The 19,027-nt window shown below is 36.4% G+C and overlaps 1 protein-coding gene across 15 annotated transcripts in view; it reads left to right on the top strand.

Annotated features, from left to right (window-relative positions):
- CCDC7 (coiled-coil domain containing 7) overlaps positions 1-19,027 on the top strand; it is a 383,402-nt gene that overhangs the window by 48,955 nt on the left and 315,420 nt on the right. For all 15 annotated transcript variants that reach the window (XM_038529717.1, XM_038529714.1, XM_038529715.1 and 12 more), the window contains exons 5-9: positions 262-282; positions 590-622; positions 4,811-4,977; positions 12,255-12,316; positions 13,589-13,645. In XM_038529717.1, the coding sequence (XP_038385645.1) occupies positions 262-282; positions 590-622; positions 4,811-4,977; positions 12,255-12,316; positions 13,589-13,645 (340 nt within the window). The remainder of the gene's footprint in view (positions 1-261; positions 283-589; positions 623-4,810; positions 4,978-12,254; positions 12,317-13,588; positions 13,646-19,027) is intronic.

Here is a 19,027-nt window from a genome sequence, read left to right as displayed (position 1 = left end):
AAATATATGAAATCATATATGTGAATTATTTTGGATATTCTAATATCGATCTATAATGACAGAAGTTTTTCTAGAATTGAGTTGTCTATGTAAGATATACTAAAACTACATCTGTATTATAAAAATTATGATTTTTGGATTATAGATTTATAGTTTTAGTGATTTGTGCATTTTTCTGATTGAGAATTAGACTTAAATATTTTATCACATATATTATGACAAATTTTTTAAAAAATGTTTTAATAAAACTTTATTTTCCAGATTTTGGAATCTCTTTATCAGGTATGTTCAATATGTTGCAGTTTAAGTCTACTAACATTTAGTACAGAAATACATATTAATGAAGAAGAGGTTTCTAAGTTTTGAGGCATAAAAAGAACTTCCAAACTTGCTACTATATATTGTTAAAAATGTTATGTTCCAGTTATGTTGCATTAGCCCTATTCTGAACCCTAAGGTAAATGATGTTTGGTTCAGGGCTAATATGTGATAGATGAAGATACATGCACACAAATGCATGCATGTGTACCCATATGTTCAAATAACCTGTCAATAAGTATTTCTTTCTTTTTTTTTTTTCTTTTCAAAGTGGTTTCAGCGACAGGTCAATCATATAGAAGAGGTAAGTATAACATTTCTTAATTGTGAATTAAATTGATATTTTGTCTCACTTGGAAATCAATTTGAAGTGAAAATTGTTTGAATAATCATTGTTTGTAATCTTTTAATTTAGGTAGAGAAGGAAAAAAAATGGGTAGGACATAATGTTCCCCAGGGATTACACACTGCATTCATGCATGTGTCTGGAATGTTCTGAGTCTGACACATTTTTTCTCCTAAAATTAAATAATGGAAATTTTAATTATCCTTCTTTCCTATCTGACATAAAAGTGACAAGAGAAAACTTATCAACTTAATTATTTCTCCTGTATTTAAAAAAGCATGTATAATATGATAATATACTTACTTATAAAATTATATATTGATTTTCTTTAAATTTAATGTTATTTTAATAATTTTTTTTGTACTTTAGATTTTCAGAGGTCTTTTGGTCATTTTGAAAACTGGTGATCTCTAACCTTAAGGGTTTTTAATTCTATTTTGGGAAAGACTTTATGATGTTAACATAACAAGATGATTTCTAGGGTAGCATCAATGATTTATAGAATCATTGTGATTCTCCCTTGGTTATGCTTATGGTTTAGTCCAATTAAACGCTCTTGAATCCCAGGTACTTGAAATTAAATAAGTTCACTTATTTGAGATATAAAATTAAAAAAATAAAGATAGAAATTGTAACTGTATGCTAGCACCTTCTTGTCATCATACCTTTGGCTCCAGAATAGACTTCTATGGTCCGTATACTCTTTGCTTTAGGATAGCTATGGCTAACATTGGAAGAGTGTTAGTAGCTTTTCTTTTAGTATGGTAGATTGGTCATTATCTTTGCAGAGATGTGGGATTGATGTGAAGTCTACTGTTCTACCCTCTTGTAAAATGCATACTTTGCAATGTGAATCATCTAGCTTGCCTCTGGCTTATTTTTGTCTACCAACTTCTTTTAATTCTATTTTATTCCTGAATTTGTCTCTCTCCCTTCTTTTTATACTTTGTCCTGTTAATGTGGAGACCTACCCTAAATCCTAGCCTCTCAGCTCCTTGACTCATTTCCCCAGTTCTAGTGTCTTTCTTTACCTTGGGCCCTTATGTCCAGTCGTCCTCTAGACCTTATTGTTAACCAAATTGCTTTATTTTAAAAATAACTAATCAGAGAACTAATTCTTGAACTATAAATTTCCATCTTATCAATTATTACCATAAATACTATTATAAATATATGCTAATATATATAAATATTATATAATATATATAAATACTATGTGTCTACTTTTCTCTGTATCTATTATTTATACCTTAGTGCCAGTTACCATCATTTCTGGTAATCCTGAAATCCTGATTTATGCATTCATATTCACCAGGAGGAATCTTCAGCACACAACTAAATTTCTGATCTGGAATTCCAAATTTTTCAGTTTTTACATCCATAATTAATTCTTTTGAATAATTATTTAATTTGGTGTATCAGATACATTGCCAAAGTGTTTGTATTATCCTCTGCCTCTTTTTTTTTAAAGATTTATTTATTTATTCATGAGAGACAGAGAGAGAGAGAGAGAGAGAGAGAGAGAGAGAGAGGCAGAGACACAGGAAGAGGGAGAAGCAGGCTCCATGCAGGGAGCCTGACATGGGACTCGATCCCAGGACTCCAGGATCACGCCCTGGGCCAAAGGCAGGTGCCAAACTGCTGAACCACCCAGGTGCCCATATCTTCTGTCTTTTAATAAATGTTTCTTAAAATATATTTGATGGATCATGTTTAAATATCACCCAAGATACCTGTTAAAAATGCACATTTCAGAACTGCATGTCAGACTTACTGATTTAAAGTTTTCTTGTATGTGTATAGTAGGAATTTGCCTTTTTAATAGGATTTTTTTAGAGGATTATTATGTATACTAACATTTGAGAATCGTGGAATAATCTTGTTTTAATTGCTGACACATTTTATTGTTAGTACATGCTGGTGAGGCTTATGTCTGTCATGTTGCATTAACAGAAATACATGGCGAAGCCTTCATAACATATGGTAAGCCACAGAAGACAAATGTAGGATAAGCATATAGGCTATGCACTTCAGAGTTGTTCTGCTGGAACCTATGCCCATTATGTCCCTTTGATGAAATCTTATAGCCTATCTCATTGTCTAGTCCATATTCCTTTAGTTTTGCAACATCATCTCTTCTCCCAGAAAGGACTTGTGTTTAAATTGAATTCCTAATGGGAAATATAATGTATCAGTTAAGGTCTAATCAAAAGATAAAAACTACACAGTAACCTGAATAGAGAAAGTTTAACATAAAGAATCATTGTAACAGGAGAATACCTACTAAAGTGATAAAGACAACTCTAAAGAATACAGGGATAGAAGGTATAAGAAGTAGCCTCTACTGAGAGTATGAAAGCAAACACTTAAGGAAGCACTTAATATCCCTGTCCTTACCCTTTCCCTAACCTAGGGTTAAGGTCCACACCTTGTGAAGAAGGAGATGCTGTCATCACTGATTGGCAGAGAAGTTTTCTGGGGTGCCATGCTGGTGGAACTGGGATGTACTGGAAAGCTGCCCATGATGGCAGTACATTGGGAAGCCATCCTCTGTAGTCCTTGGAAAAGCCATCTTCCAGGGATATGTTGTACCCCTTGCTGTCTATAAGGGTGGTATGCTGGAAAGCTTCCCAGAGAGAAGTTCTGCACTGATAGATTTTGTTAAGAAGTCCTGGGAGAAGCTGCCCAAGGGAATGAGTCATGCCAGGGACCTTGTGAGGAAAACACCGATGGGGGTGGTGCTGTTGAAGCTTTTAGGAGATGATCTCTACTGGTATACTGTGCAGTCTTCTAGGATTAAGCAGAGAGAGATGACAGACTTAGGAAGAAAGCTGCTTCTTTCTGTCATGTCTAGGACCCTCTATTGATAAAGGTTAACATGATACCTGTCAAGAGAGAAAAGTTCTGCTATTATAAGCAGGACAATGGAAGAATGGATTTTTAGATGAGAGGCAATACATTGATCACTGTGGCTGATTGCTACATCACTTTTAGACTCCACTTATGATTTGGCAATGTATCTGATATACCAAATGTGTCCTCTCTTGGGATCATGCCTTTATCCATAGAGTTTCTATGCATCTCCTCTATTTCCCTTCCCCCTGTTCTGCATCCCCCAATTTCAGATTTCCAGAACATTGCCCAGTGTATACTTCTATTACATCCTATTTCCATTTCAAGTAGCCATTACTAAAATGAAGTCTCTTTTAAATCCCATTGCTAGAATTTCTCTTTGCTAGGTTTTATGTCTATGCCTTGACTATTACTACTTTTTAAACATACATACATACATACATACATACATTTATTTATTTGTTTGTTTATTAGCTTTCCTTCCCATCAGGTTGGATCTCTGCTATTTTGTAAAAAAAATTTTTTTTTAACTCAATTGCTATGCTACTTATTTATGTTTCTACATATTGGCTGTTTCTGTGTTTCTTTCATTGTGTTTTTTGTTTGTTTGTTTTTTGTTTTTTGTTTTTTTTTAAGAGGGCGGCACTCATCTTGCTCAACTATCTTTAAGTAGACTTAATGCCTAGAATATCAGTTATGGTCTATCACCTTATTCTGTGGATCTTACTGATTCTCTTGCTTGTTCATTATTCTGTAGCTTGATCTATTCTAAAAGTCTTGAGACACCCAAATGGGTCTCAGTTTTTCCTAGATAGACCAAGGAATGCCAGTTTCATAGACTTTTATATATTAACTTCTGGGAGTTAGCAGTAGAAGGAATTGCTTTTGAGAGCAAATTACTGTCTTTCCATATTTATCACAGGTTAAGACTATCCTTAGAAAGGATTTTCTTTCTAAGCAGTTACTTTAGAATTCTCTTGTAAATATTTTGAATTGCCCTTAACTTATCCTGTTTCAATTGTTATTGAACTTGCTTAAAATTCTTATATATTGAGATAATAAAGAGAAGATTGGATTTGAGTTTGATGTGTGAAAGTCAGCACTTATCTATAATCCTGTAGCTAGGTAATTACTTGTAATATCATATTTATAAAATATCAGTATTTGATTATAGCTATAGATAAGAATATTATAAAAATTATTTAAATATGGTAAATAAAATGATGAAATTTCTTTGAGGTATAGGAGCAAAATGGGTATTTCCTAAGTAACTGGCTAATTTTATTGTTTTAGATAAGTAAAGATCAAAGTTTTTCAGAAGCAGACTTTCCAGTATCTGACAAAACAGTCACTTTAAGCATTGCACGAATAGTAAAGCAGGTTCAAAAACTAGAAGAACTGAAAAATCGCCTTAAACAAGAGTCTAAATACTCCTTGAAAGCGGTGTTGGCTAAAGTCAAGTAAGTAAAATATAAGAGTTAATAGAATCCAAAATAATGAGTGGGTATATGATTACTAATGAATGTAAGACAATGGTTCAGATATTATACTATACCTAGAGTTTCTAAATCAAATCAAATAGTCTAGTCAGTTTGCTCCTACTTAAAATTTTTAATAGTTTGAAATGGCACTGTCCAACTGGTGGTCACTAGTCATACTTGGCTACTAAAATTAAAATTCAGTTCAATTTAATTAAAAAATCAATTTTGCTGTCACACTAGCTGCATTTCAAATGCGTAGTAGCCAATGTGGTTGTTGGAAAGTTTTATTGGTATGGCTGGCTTTCAATATCTGGCTTTTAAAATCTTCTCTCAATTTGATTATGTATCTTCTATAATAAATAGGAAACTAAGATATAATTAAAGAATTATTTATGAAAAATCATTACTAAAAATTTCAAAGGGACAGGGATATGGTCCAGAGAATAATTTCCTACTTTTTGGTTGAGAAAACCTTTTTTTGACAGATGGGAGGAAGATTCAAATAATTATTACAATGATACTCCTATTAACTTGTTGACATTAACTTTTGGTTTTTGAGGTTTAGCTGTCTTAAAATTAAATAGATGAATAAATTATCATTACAGGATACCTTCTATGACTTTTATTCCACTTCACATAGTTAACTTTTTTTTGGGGGGTGGTAGTGGTGAGAACACTTCATATCCACTCTCTTAGCATATTTCAAGTATATGATAGTATTGTTAACTGTCAAAACTATGCTGTACATTAGATCCCTGACTTATTTAACTTTTGTTATTTTAGTTTTAATTTAGTGAGTATATAGTGATTTAACAGAATTGTTGATACATCATCCTGTGCTCATCACAACAAGGTGCACTCCTTAATCCCCATCACCAATTTCACCCATCCTCTCATCCTCCTCTGCTCTGGTAACCATGTCTGTTCTCTATAATTAAGAATTTGTTTCTTAATTTGTTTCTTTCTCTTTTTTCCTGTTTGTTTTGTTTCCTTAATCCACATATTAATGAAATCATATGGTGTTTGTCTTTCTACTAACTTATTTCACTTAGCATTATACTCTCTAGCTCCATCTATATAATTGCAAATGATAAGATTTAATTCTTTATGATGGCTGAATCATATTCTATTTTGTGTATATAGCTTTTTCTTTATCCATTCATCAGTCAATGAACACTTGAGCTGCTTCCATAATTTGGCTTTTGTAAATGCTCTATAAACATTGGTATGTATGTATCCCTTTGAAATTTTTTGAATTTTTTGAGTAGATATCCAGTAGTGGGATTACTGGATCATAGGGTAACTCTATTTTTAACTTTTTGAAGAATCTCTATACTGTTTTCCATAGGGGCTGTACCAGTTTGCATTCCCCCTACCAACACTGCACCAGGATTCCTTTTTGTTCATAGCCTCACCGACACCTGTTGTTCCTTATGTTGTTGAGTTTAGCCATCCTGACAGGTGTGTGGTGATATCTCGTTGTAGTTTTGATTTGTATTTCCCTGATGCTGAGTGATGTTGAGCATGTTTTTATGTGTCTGTTGGCCTTCTGGATGCCTTCTTTGGAAAAATGTCTGTTCATGTCTTCTGCTGTTTTTTAAATTGGATTATTTGTTTTTTTGTGTGTGTGTTTATTTGTATCAGTTCTTTATATACATTTTGGATGCTAACCCTTTATCAGATATGTCATTTGCAAATATCTTCTCCCATTCCATCAGTTGCCTTTTAGTTTTGTTGATCGTTTCCTTTGCTGTGCAGAAGCTTTGTATTTTGATGTAGTCCCAATAGTTTATTTTTTTATTTTTTAGAGATTTTATTTATTTATTTGAGAGAGAGAGAGAGAGAGAACAAGTGAGAGGAGGAGCAGAGGCAGAAGGAGAAGCAGGCCAGATCTCAGGACCCTGAGATCATGACCTGAGCTGAAGGCAGGTGCCTGATTGAGCCACCCAGGTGCCCCTAGTTTATTATTATTTTTTGTTTCCCTTGCCTCAGGAGACATATCTAAGAAGTTTCTATGGCCAATGTCAGAGACATTATTACTGCCTATACTCTCTTCTGAGATTTTTATGGTTTCAGGTCTCATAAAAGCCTTTAATCCATTTTGAATTTATTTTGTGTTTGCTGCAAGAAAGTTGTCCAGTTTCAATTTTTTGCTTGTTACTGTCCAGTTTTCCTGGCACCATTTGTTGAAGAGACTTTTTCCCATTAGATGTTTTTTCCTGCTTTGTTGAAGATTGTTGACCATGTAACTGTGGGTTCATTTCTGGGTTTTCTATTCTTTTCTATTGATCTACATGTCTACTTTTGTGCCAGCATCTTATTTTGGTTACTTTAGCTTTGAGATATAACTTGATGTGTGAATTGTGGTATCTCCACCTTTTATTTCTTTTTCAAAATTTCTTTGGAAATTCAGGATTATGTGGTTCCATATAAATTTTAGGATTTTTTTGTTCTGACTATGTGAAAAATGCTATTAGTATTTTTAGGGATTGTATTAGATAGGTAGAATGCTTTGGATTGTATAGCTACTTTAGCAATATTTGTTGTTCCAATCTATAGCCATGGAATGTCTTTCTATTTCTTTGTGTTGTTTTCAATTTCTTTTATTAGTGTTTCAGAGTTTTCAGAGTATTGGTCTTTCACCTCTTTGGTTAGGTTTATTCCTAGGTATCGTTATTTTTGGTGCAATTATGAATGGTATTGTTTTATTAATTTCCTTTTATGCTGTTTCATTATTAGGCTATAGAAGTGTAACAGATTTCTGCACAGTGATTTTGTTTCCTGTGAGTTTACTGAACTCATTTATCAGCTCTAGCAGTTTTTTGGTGGAGTCTTTAGGGTTTTCTATTTAGAGTGTCATGTCATCTGCAAATAGTGAAAGTTTTAGTTCTTCCTTACCAATTTTGATGCTGTTTATTTCTTTTTGTTGTCTTACTGCTGTGGCAGCTAGGTCTTCCAGTAGTGTGTTGAATAAAACTGGATGCTGATTGGGGCTGGGACCAGATCCATGGTCAAGGCTAGCCACAGGCCGGAATTGGCCTTGTGACCAGGCTTAGGGTCAGAAGATATGACTGAATTAAGGGTGAGGGTAGATTCAGAGCCAGAGACAGCTTTGGGGCTGGGATTAGGGAGGGAGCCCTGCACAGAGCCAGGGTCAGGGCTGAGGCCAGAGTTAGGGTCAGAGCTGAGGCCAGACCCAAGAACAGAGAGCATCAAGACCCAGGAGGGAGACCAGCCTTGGCCTCAACACTGAAGCAGGGTTGAGGACGGGGCCTGGGGCAGCAGCTGTAGTTACACCCTCCTGTGCCCACTTGTGCTTAGTGAGGTTGGAGGCTTGTCAGAAAGCCTTGCCGCAGAGCTGACAGCGGTATGGGGCACACTCCGGAATGCACCTGCAGATGCTGCAGCATTGCAGAGGCCCCACCAAAGGTCTTGGAGACGGGACAGGCACAGGACCGTTTGCCGTGTGGATGCACAGGTTGTACAGCAAACTGGACTCTGGCTGAAGGCCTTGCACCAATGAGGACCGTGGTACGGGCACTTTGCAGCAGCGCCGAGCTCTGGCCGATAGCCTTGTCACATTGCAGGCATGGGAATGGCTGCTAGCCAGCCAATGTGTACTCACAGGTGCTTCAGTGGCTGAGTCCTGCCTGAAGCCCTTGGTGCACACCCAGCACTTGCGCAGGGGACATGCGCAGGTGCTGAGTTAGTAGCAAGCCATGCTGAAGGCCTTGCAGCACCCCCGCGGTGCTGCGGCTTCCTGTGGCTGCAGCGGCCGCAGTGCTTCTGAAGGCTGTCCCACAGGAGGTGTTGGGCCACCAGCCTGTGTGGATGCCTGGATACTGCAGTGCTGGGCCAGTGTGCAGCGGTGGATGAACGACTTACTGCAAGTCAGCGCAGTGTAGCTGGCTTCTCGCTGCAGTCAGACAGGGGCTTCGTGCTGTGTGGGTGCGTCAGGGCTGGGTTGTCCAGAGCTGCGGCAGAAGGCTTGACCCTAATCTGGGCAGAAGTGCTGGAGAGGGCTGGCAGGTGCAGGAGGCACTGGGGGGGTTGGTGGCCAGGACCCTGAATGTAGCAGTGAACCCGGATGAGAGGGGGTCCAGGTCTGGGGCTTCGGTGGGGTGGATGGTGTCATTTTTAGCGTCAAAAACTAGGAGGACAGGGGCATCTGGTTGGCTCAGTTGGTTAAGCATCTGACCTCTGCTTAGGTCATAATCTCAGGGCCCTGGGATCAGTCTTGTCCCGGGCTCCACACTCAGCAGGGGACTCTGCTCCCTTTCCCCTTCTCCCTCAGGCCCCTACCCTTCCACCCCCTCCTCCTGCGTTTTCTCTCTCTCTCTCTCTCTCTCTCTCTCAAATGAATAAAGCCTTAAACAGACAAACAAAAAGAACTAGAGAGACAGGGTTGATGATGTCTGGATCAAGGTGCAAACTTGAAGACATGAGGTGGAAATCTTGGAGATGCCAGTCCCAGTCCTGAAATGGAGCAAGCTTCAGCATCAGGTCTTCATTCTCAGAGACAGACTGAAGTTTCAATATAATTTATTTCTGCTCTAATCTTTATTATTTCCTTCTTTCTACTGGTTTTGGGTTTTGTTGTTCTTTTTCTAGCTCCTGTAGATGCAAGGTTAAATTGTTCATTTGAGATTTTTTGGTGATTGTTGAGGTAGGCTTTTGTTGCTATATACTTGCCCCCCCTTATAACTGTTTTCACAGTATCCCAAAGGTCTTGGATATTGTGCTACAGAGTTTGTTCTGAAAGTGTTCTGGTTGATTTTTGGGGTGTTTAGGATGATTTGATTGTTATCTAGTTGTAGTCATGGGACCAAGTGAGCCTAGGGGTCCTCCTACTCTGCTGTCATCTTCCAACCTCTTCTAGCATAATTCTTAAGGGCCTCAGGATTTTCAGAATGGTAAATGAGCATTGGTTTAGCTTAAAGTCACCATATGCATTAGCCCCCAACCAGAGAATCAGCCTGTTGTTTGAAGCTTTGAAGCCAGGCATTGACTTCTGTCCAGCTATGAAAGTCCTAGGTGGCATTGTCTTTGAATAAAAGACTGTTTTGTCTGCATTAAAAAATCTATCATTTAGTGTAGCCACCTTCATTAATTCTCTTAGCTAGATCTGGATAAGTTGCCACAGCTTCTGCATTAGCACTTGCTGCTTCACCCTGTGCTTCTATGTTATGGAGATGGCTTCTTTTCCTCAAACCTCATGAACCAACCTCTGCTAGCTTCAGACTTTTCTTCTGCAGCTTCCTAACTTCTCTCAGCACTCATAGAAGTGAAGAATTAGGACTTTGCTCTGAATTATGCTTTGGCTTAAGTGAATAACACAACTGGTTTGATCTATCCAGATCAGTAGAAGTTTCTCCATATCAGCAATAAAACTATTTTGCATTCTTATCATTTGTATTCACTGGAGTAGTGCTTTTAATTTCCTTCAAGAACTTTTCCTTTGCATTCATTATTTGGGTAACTGGTGCAAGAGGCCTGGCTTTCAGCCTATGTTTTTTTTTTTTTAAAAGATTTTATTTATTCATGAGAGAGAGAGAGAGAGAGAGAGAAGTTGAGACACAGGCAGAGGGAGAAGGCTCCATGCAGGGAGCCTGACGTGGGACTTGATCCCAGGTCTCCAGGATTGCGCCCTGGGCCGAAGGCGATGCTAAACGGCTGAGCCACCTGGGCTGCCCGCCTGTGTTGGTTTTTGATGTGCCTTCCTCACTAAGCTTAATCATTTCTAGTTTTGATTTAAAGTGAGATATGTGAGACTCCTTGTTTAGCTTGAACACTGAGAGGTAATTGTAAAGTTATTAACTGGCCTAATTTCAATATTGTAATGTCTCCAGGAATAGGAAGGCACAAGGAGAGGGAGAGAGATGGGAGGACAGGCTACTTGGTGGAATAGTTAGAGCATACATGACAGTTATTGTTAAGTTTGCTGCCATATATGGGCATGGTTTATGGTACCCCCAAACAATTTTAACCATAACATCAAAGATAGTGATTACAGCAATAACAAATATAATAATAATAATAATAATAATAATAATAATAATAATAAAGTTTTAAAATATTATGAGAAGTACCAAAATATGATGCAGAGACACAAAGTGAACAGATGCTGTTGGAAAAATGACACCAATAGACTTTTTGTATCTTGGGTTGCCACAAACCAATCTGTAAAAAATATAACCTTTGAAGTGTAGTAAAGTGAAACAATAAAATAATGTACACTTGTACCTTGTAACTTTGTTTATGAATTAGTAATTTATGTGTAAGTCTTCCTGGAAAGACTATTTCCTTAAGATCAGAGCAAGTCACACACATCTACATATTTCTTATCACATGTAAACAGTAAATAAATATGTATAACTTTATGAATTCCTGAATTAAATTAACTCATTTGTTCCCCTATTATTCTACTATATTTGGTATAGTAATCTATCAGAATAAAAGTTTATAGGCATTTTTTGCATTAAATATAAAATCCTTTTATAATGTTAAAATAGAAAGTAATTGGGAGGGACTACTATGTATTATGCACTTATGTCATATCTCCATCTGTCAATGACTAGACGAAAATAATGAAAGGAGTGGCACTTTAATTGGCTCCAATAGGTGCTGCATGACTAGATCCTTGGTTCAGAGGCTCAGATAGACTCACTTGAGCTATTGTGAGGCAAAAAATTAGTTTCAGAAATTAGTTTCAAAAAATATTAAATAGTAGCATCTGAAATTTAAGTGTTTGATGTGTACAGGTATTTTCCTAGTAACTTTACATGTATTGGATCCTTACAACGATCTTACAAGATATGTGCTCTAGTACCCCAATTTTATTAAATGAAGTCAGAGAGATAACTTACCCAAAGTCATATACTTAGTAAGTGGGTAAAACAAATTTTGAGCAGTTTGACTCTAGAACTTGTACTCTTAACAATTACACCATTAAAAGAAATCACATGCTTCTACCCAACTTACTTTTGCTATTTTTTTGTTATTAATATTGTTGTTATACCTAATTATATTCATGGGTTATATAGCAATCATAGAATTACATAGTGTGACTTTTATACTTATTTGCTTGCAATTATACTAATTAATGTATCTTAGTGTCTGAATAAAGGTTAAATAATAGTTTAAATTTTATTTTACAAACTAAGTATATGTAGAGCATATATTCTATTTCTTCAATGTAATTTAAACTCTTATTTTTTGATAATAAATAAATGTTGTACTTATTAAAATTTTAACAGGGATAGTGAAAGTTCACCAGAGGCAGTACAAAGTTATGAAGCTGTACAGCAGTTAATTGAAGGTGATAATATCTTATACATGTTTAGCATTTATTGGGTTTTCTATAGTACATTAACATTTTGAGACTTACGGTTTAAAAATTTATAGCCATAAAATTATACAGTAGCAAATTTAAAAAGATATTCAATGGCGAGTTTGATATTTTCAATAAAAGTTCTTATGTTTCAGATTTTGGGAGTTGTACAAAACAAATAAACCTTGGTTGTTAGCTACCATAAAATACATAACTTAGGACAAAAGCACATTATGCATCACTTTTTTTTTAAGATTTTATTTATTCATTCATGAAGAGACACAGAGAGAAAGAAAGGCAGAGATACAGGCAGAGGGAGAAGCAGGCTCCATGCAGGGAGCCCGATGCGGAACTTGATCCCGGGACTCCAGGATCATGCCCTGGACCAAAGGCAGGAGCTAAACCGCTGAGCCACCCAGGGATCCCCTATGCATCACTTTAATATATAGCGAGACACATGATAAAAGTTATGTATAATTTGCAGTGAGTCCACAGATAGCCAATTTGGTCAACCCAAGGAAGTTGGGAAGATTTTATACAACCTTAGTGGATGAATAGGATTTAGTCAAGTGAAGAAGGGAGATATCTGGTATTTTACAAAGAAGATATAGCTGAACAAACAGCATGAAGAGGGAATTACAAGTAGAATGGTATTAGAATTGAAGCTAGTAAGTAGGGATGAGGTAAGAAGAGAGAGCCTCAGCAGAGGGATTAGATTGTGTGCTAAGGAACTTTTTTTTTTTATTTTTCCCCATATATCATAGAGAATCACTGAAGACTTTTTTTGTAGGGAAGGGGCATTGTTGGATTCAATTGTAGACAGATTATTCTGGCCATTTGTAGAAGCTAGATTTGGGGACTAGGAATGGAAGCACTTATCACACCTGTGTGATAAGTGCTTTTATTAGAGTGCAAATAAGAAGAAAAGGGGCAGATTTGAGAAAATTTACTGGGCAAAACTTGGTGATTGGATATGAAAGGAAGGGAGAGTAAATCATAATAACATTAAGGGGATAAGAGAGGAAAAACAAGTCTTGTTGAGAAAATGATGAGTTCATGTCACTTAGTTGCTCTATACATTAATTCAGATGTTACCATTTGTTGTGTGATTGGGAGGATCTCCAGTGTTGGCAGCTCTATTATTTTTTTTAGAATTTTCTTTCTCTTGAATGAGTTATTTAGAAAAAAAAAACTATGAAATTTAAGCTCAATACACATAATTGATATTTGAAACATATGACAAACTTACTATTATTTCAGAATTCATAAAAACCCACTCAACTGAAGAATTTATAGATGTTTCTGCAACTGATCCACGTAAGTTTTTATTTGTCTAAGCATTATTGATGTTAATAACTTCTGTTGAGTGCATTAATTTATATAATCTTATTTAAAGTTATTATTATGGTAGTAACATAGATTCCCTGGAGTTTGGAGATAAACAGTTGAGCTGGCTAGCAAGTAAGTACTGAAATTCTTAGCTAGAGCTACATGCTACATAAAACAGATTAATTTTTGAGGAATACCTTGCTATCACTTGGATTGGAAGATTTTTAGTTTTGATTAGAGTATGCTACAGAAATGTTTCATAGGTGCTAGGCCTTTGAGATGAATAGTGATAGATTTAAGAGGTCATTTGTAGGTTTTGTTTCTATGAATTATAGATGATCTTATGTGCATTAATTCCTTGAAAACAGCTGAGTACCTGTCAGCGCATAAATATAAAAAGCTACTAGAACTAGTATGCTAAACTTCTGACTATTTATCAATGTAAAGGAGAAATTACCTTGCTTTTGCCTTAGTCCTGGAAAGAATTTTGAAGCAATCATGTAATGTATGCTACAGAATACAATTCAGAGGGATCCCTGGGTGGCTCAGCAGTTTTGGGCCTGACTTTGGCCCAGGGCATGATCCTGGAGTCCCGGGATCAAGTCCCACGTCGGACTGCCTGTGTGAAGCCTGCTTCTCCCGCTGCCTGTGTCTCTGCTTCTCTCTCTCTCTCTCTCTCTTTCTCTCTGTGTCTCTCATGAATAAATAAATAAAATCTTAAAAAAAAAAAGAATACAATTCAGAAGTGGAAAATAAGATTTGGTTGGAAATGATTGATGGGAATCCTGTCTTCTTTCAACCTCAGCTTTAAACTCTAATGTTGCCATATTTAAAGCCAAGGGCAGCTTGATGCCACAGCACACCCAAGTTCTGTAGATACCTTTGATCCAAGAGAATCCTGAATGACTAGTTGGATAGAAAGAAATCTAGAGCTGCAGAGTGGATAGTGAAAGTTTCTTTCTACTTCAAGGGAAACCCTCTGCACATCTGTGGAGCTCTCTATCTGTGTAGCTGTCTTCTCTAATACTGTATACTTTGTGAATTCTAGCTGCTTTGGGCTTCCAAAACTCTAAACTTTGTCTCTGCACTCCAGGAGAATAGCAGACTCTGTTTAGATCCCCCTCCTTATGCTGTGGCCTAGAAACCTCAGGAAGGAAGATGGGCTTATCAAAGGGCTCTGTCTGTTCCTTTGTTTCCCTTCTGTCAGAGATGACTGCCTTGCACCTTTTCTTTGACAATGTCTGAATATTGCTTTTTCACATATTTTTGTCCAGATTTTAATTGGCTTATGGTGAAAGAATAATTTTAGTCCCTGGTGCTCCACCATGGACAAAACCAGGGGTCTTTATGCCCACATATAGGCTGATGGAACATGACCTCCTACCAAACCCAAGAGAATAAAATAGAAATATTAGTGATGATTTAAAAATGTTCTTTCTTTTTGTCTGTCACTTTGTCTCTTTCTTCATTCACTCATTTAATTGAGGTATATTTGACATACATTACATTAATTTCAAGTGTATGATATTTGTATATATTGCAAAATGATCATCACAATAAGTCTAGTTAACATCTATCACACCTACAAGAATTTTTTTCTTGTGATGAGAACTTTTAAGATCTACTCTTTTAGCAACTTTCAGATATGCAATACAGCATTATTAACTATAGATGCTGTACATTACATTCCACAACTTATTTATAACAGGGAGTTTATACCTTTTGACCACCTTCACCCATTTTGCCCACCCCACTTCGACCCCCACCTCTGGGAGCTGCTGATCTGTTCTCTGTATCCATGAACTATTTTCTTCCATGGCAGCTGCCTCAGTCCCTGGGCTCCTTTGGTATACATCTACTGATTCATTATTTTTCAGTTTTACTTGTATACACTCTTTTTCTGTCAAAATTATCCTTTTTCATCTTCTCCAGACAAACTTTACTCTCTTCTCCTCCCCTTCTCTAAATTCTATTTTATGCCTTAGTTTCATCAATAAGACAAAAGCTACCTTTGTATTACACTCTGTTTTTATACTACTGTATAATTTTGATGCTGCTTCATTTCATAATTAATGGAATTAATTTTTTACAGCAGTTTTAGGTTTATACAAAAATTGAGCAGAAAGTACAGAGTTCCCATATACCCATTCTCTGCCTCCTACTCCCTACACAAAGTTTTATTAACATTTCGGATTAATGTGCTACATATGTTAAAATTGATGGACCAATATTGATGCAATATTATTAACTAAAGTCCATAGTTTACATAGTTTTCAATCTTTGTGCTGTAGAGTTCTATAGCTTTTGACAAATGTATAATGTCATGTATCCACCATTATAGTATCAACAGAAGAGTTTCATTGTCTTGAATCTCATGTTCTACCAATTTATTATAGGCCCTCCTATGTAGGACCATCCATCTGAGTACTTGGCAATCATTGATCTTTTCAATATCTCTGTTGTATTGCCTTTCCAAAAATGTCATATATTTGGACTCCTACAGTCTTTTACTTAATAATATGTATTTAAGTTCCCTGCTTAATGATTTTTGTGGTTTTATCACTCATTTCTTTTTATTACTAAATAACAATCCACTGTGTAGATGTATCATAGTTTGTTTATCTATTGAAGGACATCTTGGTTACTTCTAAGGTTTTGCAATTACAGAAAAGCTGCTGCAAATTGAGATTTTTCATGTTGACATGTTTTTCCAACTCATTTGGGTAAATACAAGGAGTGCAATTGCTGGATCATATACTAAATGTATGTTTAGTTTTGCAAGAAACTGCCAAACTCTTTTGCAAAGAGTTTCTTTCTTTTTTTTTTTTTTTTGGATCATTTTTTTGCATTTCATATTCTACCAACAATGAGAATGAGAATTCCTGTTTCCTGTTGCTCTTTATCTTTGTCAACATTTGGTGTTGTCAGAATTTTGGATTTTAGCCATTTTAAAAGTTGTTTAGTGGTATCTCATTGTTTTAATTTGTAATATTTTTAAAATATGTTTTTGCCTTTTTTGGTGAGGTATTCGTTCAGATATTTTACCCATTTTTAATTGTGTTATTTGCTTTTTATTGTTGAGTTTTAAGTGTTCTTTGTATATTGGATACAAGCCCTTTGTCAGATAATTGCAAAGATTTTCTCTTCATCTATAGTTTCTCTTTTCATTCTCTTACTAGTGTCTTTTGTAGAATGGAACTTCTTAATTTTAATGAAGTTGAAATTATCAGTTTTTAACTTTCTTAGGTTGTGCTTTTGGTATATCTAAAAGTCACCTTCAAACCTAATGAAACCTAGACTTTCTCCTATATTGTCTTCTAGAAGTTTTATATTTTTGCATTTTATATTTAAATCTATGATCCATTTTGAGTTAACTAATTCCCACATCCACTTCCCCTCTGTAAACATCAGTTTGTTCTGTATAGTTAAGGGTCTATTTCTTGTTTTTTTTTTTCTCTCTCTCTCTCCCTCGCCCGTGATTGGTTTGTTTCTTAAATTCCACATATAAGTGAAATATATTTCTCTGTCAGACTTATTTCACTTAGTATAATACTAACTTCATCCATGTCATTGCAAATGGCTGAGAAATATTACATTGTATATATCTCTATTATCTCTACCTACCTACCCACCTACACATCATCTATCAATTTACCACATCATTTCCATTCATCAGTCAATGAACATTTGGGCCCTTTCCATAATTTCACTATTAGTTGATAATCAGGATGCATGTATCACTTTGAATTAGTATTTTTGTATTCCTTGGGTAAATACCTAGTAATGCAATTGCTGGGTCATAGGGTAGTTCTATTTTTAACTTTCTTTTTTTTAAAGATTTTATTTATTTATTCATGAGAGACACAGAGAGAGAGAGGCAGAGACACAGGCAGAGGGAGAAGCAGGCTCCATGTAAGGAGCCCGATGTGGGATTCGATCCCGGGTCTCCAGGATCATGCCCTGGGCTGAAGGCGGCATTAAACTGCTGAGCCACCCTGGCTGCCCTATTTTTAACTTTCTGAGGAACCTCCACACAGTTTTCCAGAGTGGCTGCACCAGTTTGCATTCCCACCAACAGTGTAAGAGGATTCCCTTTCTCCATATACTCGCCAACATCTGTTGTTTCCTGTGGTGTTCATTTTAGCTGTTCTGACAGGTGTAAGGTGATCTCTCATTGTAGTTTTGATTTGCATTTCCCCAATGATGAGTGATGCTGATTGTTTTTATGTGTCTGTTGCCTGTCTGAATATCTTCTTTGGAAAAATATCTATTCACATCTTCTACCCCCTTGTTAGCTGGATTGTTTTATTTTGGGTGTTGAGTTTTATAAGTTCTTTCTTTTTTTATTTTGGATACTAACCCCTTATCAGATATGTCATTTGCGAATATCTTCTCCCATTTCAAAGATTGCCTTTTAGTTTTGTTAATTGTTTCCTTAACTGTGCAGAAGCTCTTTTTTTTAATAATTTATTTTTTATTGGTGTTCAATTTGCCAACATACAGAATAACACCCAGTGCTCATCCCGTCAAGTGCCCCCCCAGTGCCTGTCATGCAATCACCCCCACCCCCTGCCCTCCTCCCCTTCCACCACCCCTAGTTCATTTCCCAGAGTTAGGAGTCTTCCATATTCTGTCTCCCTTTCTGATATTTCCTACCAATTTCTTCTCCCATCCCTTCTATTCCCTTTCACTATTATTTATATTCCCCAAATGAATGAAAACATATAATGTTTGTCCTTCTCTGATTGACTCATTTCACTCAACATAATACCCTCCAGTTCCATCCACGTTGAAGCAAATGGTGGGTATTTGTCATTTCTAATGGCTGAGTAATATTCCATTGTATACATAGACCACATCTTCTTTATCCATCCATCTTTCGATGGACACCGAGGCTCCTTCCACAGTTTGGCTATTGTGGACATTGCTGCTAGAAACATCGGGGTGCAGGTGACCCGGCGTTTCACTGCATCTGAATCTTTGGGGTAAATCCCCAGCAGTGCAATTGCTGGGTCGTAGGGCAGATCTATTTTTAACTCTTTGAGGAACCTCCACACAGTTTTCCAGAGTGGCTGCACCAGTTCACAATCCCACCAACAGTGCAAGACGGTTCCCCTTTCTCCACATCCTCTCCAACATTTGTGGTTTCCTGTCTTGTTAATTTTCCCCATTCTCACTGGTGTGAGGTGGTATCTCATTGTGGTTTTGATTTGTATTTCCCTGATGGCAAGTGATGCAGAGCGTTTCCTAATGTGCTTGTTGGCCCTGTTGATGTCTTCCTCTGTGAGATTTCTGCTCATGTCTTTTGCCCATTTCATGATTGGATTGTTTGTTTCTTTGGTGTTGAGTTTAATAAGTTCTTTATAGATC

Source organism: Canis lupus, chromosome 2 (genome assembly GCF_011100685.1).
Source record: "Canis lupus familiaris isolate Mischka breed German Shepherd chromosome 2, alternate assembly UU_Cfam_GSD_1.0, whole genome shotgun sequence".
NCBI classification, from domain to species: Eukaryota; Metazoa; Chordata; class Mammalia; order Carnivora; family Canidae; genus Canis; species Canis lupus.
This window is presented reverse-complemented; position numbering and strand designations above follow the sequence as displayed.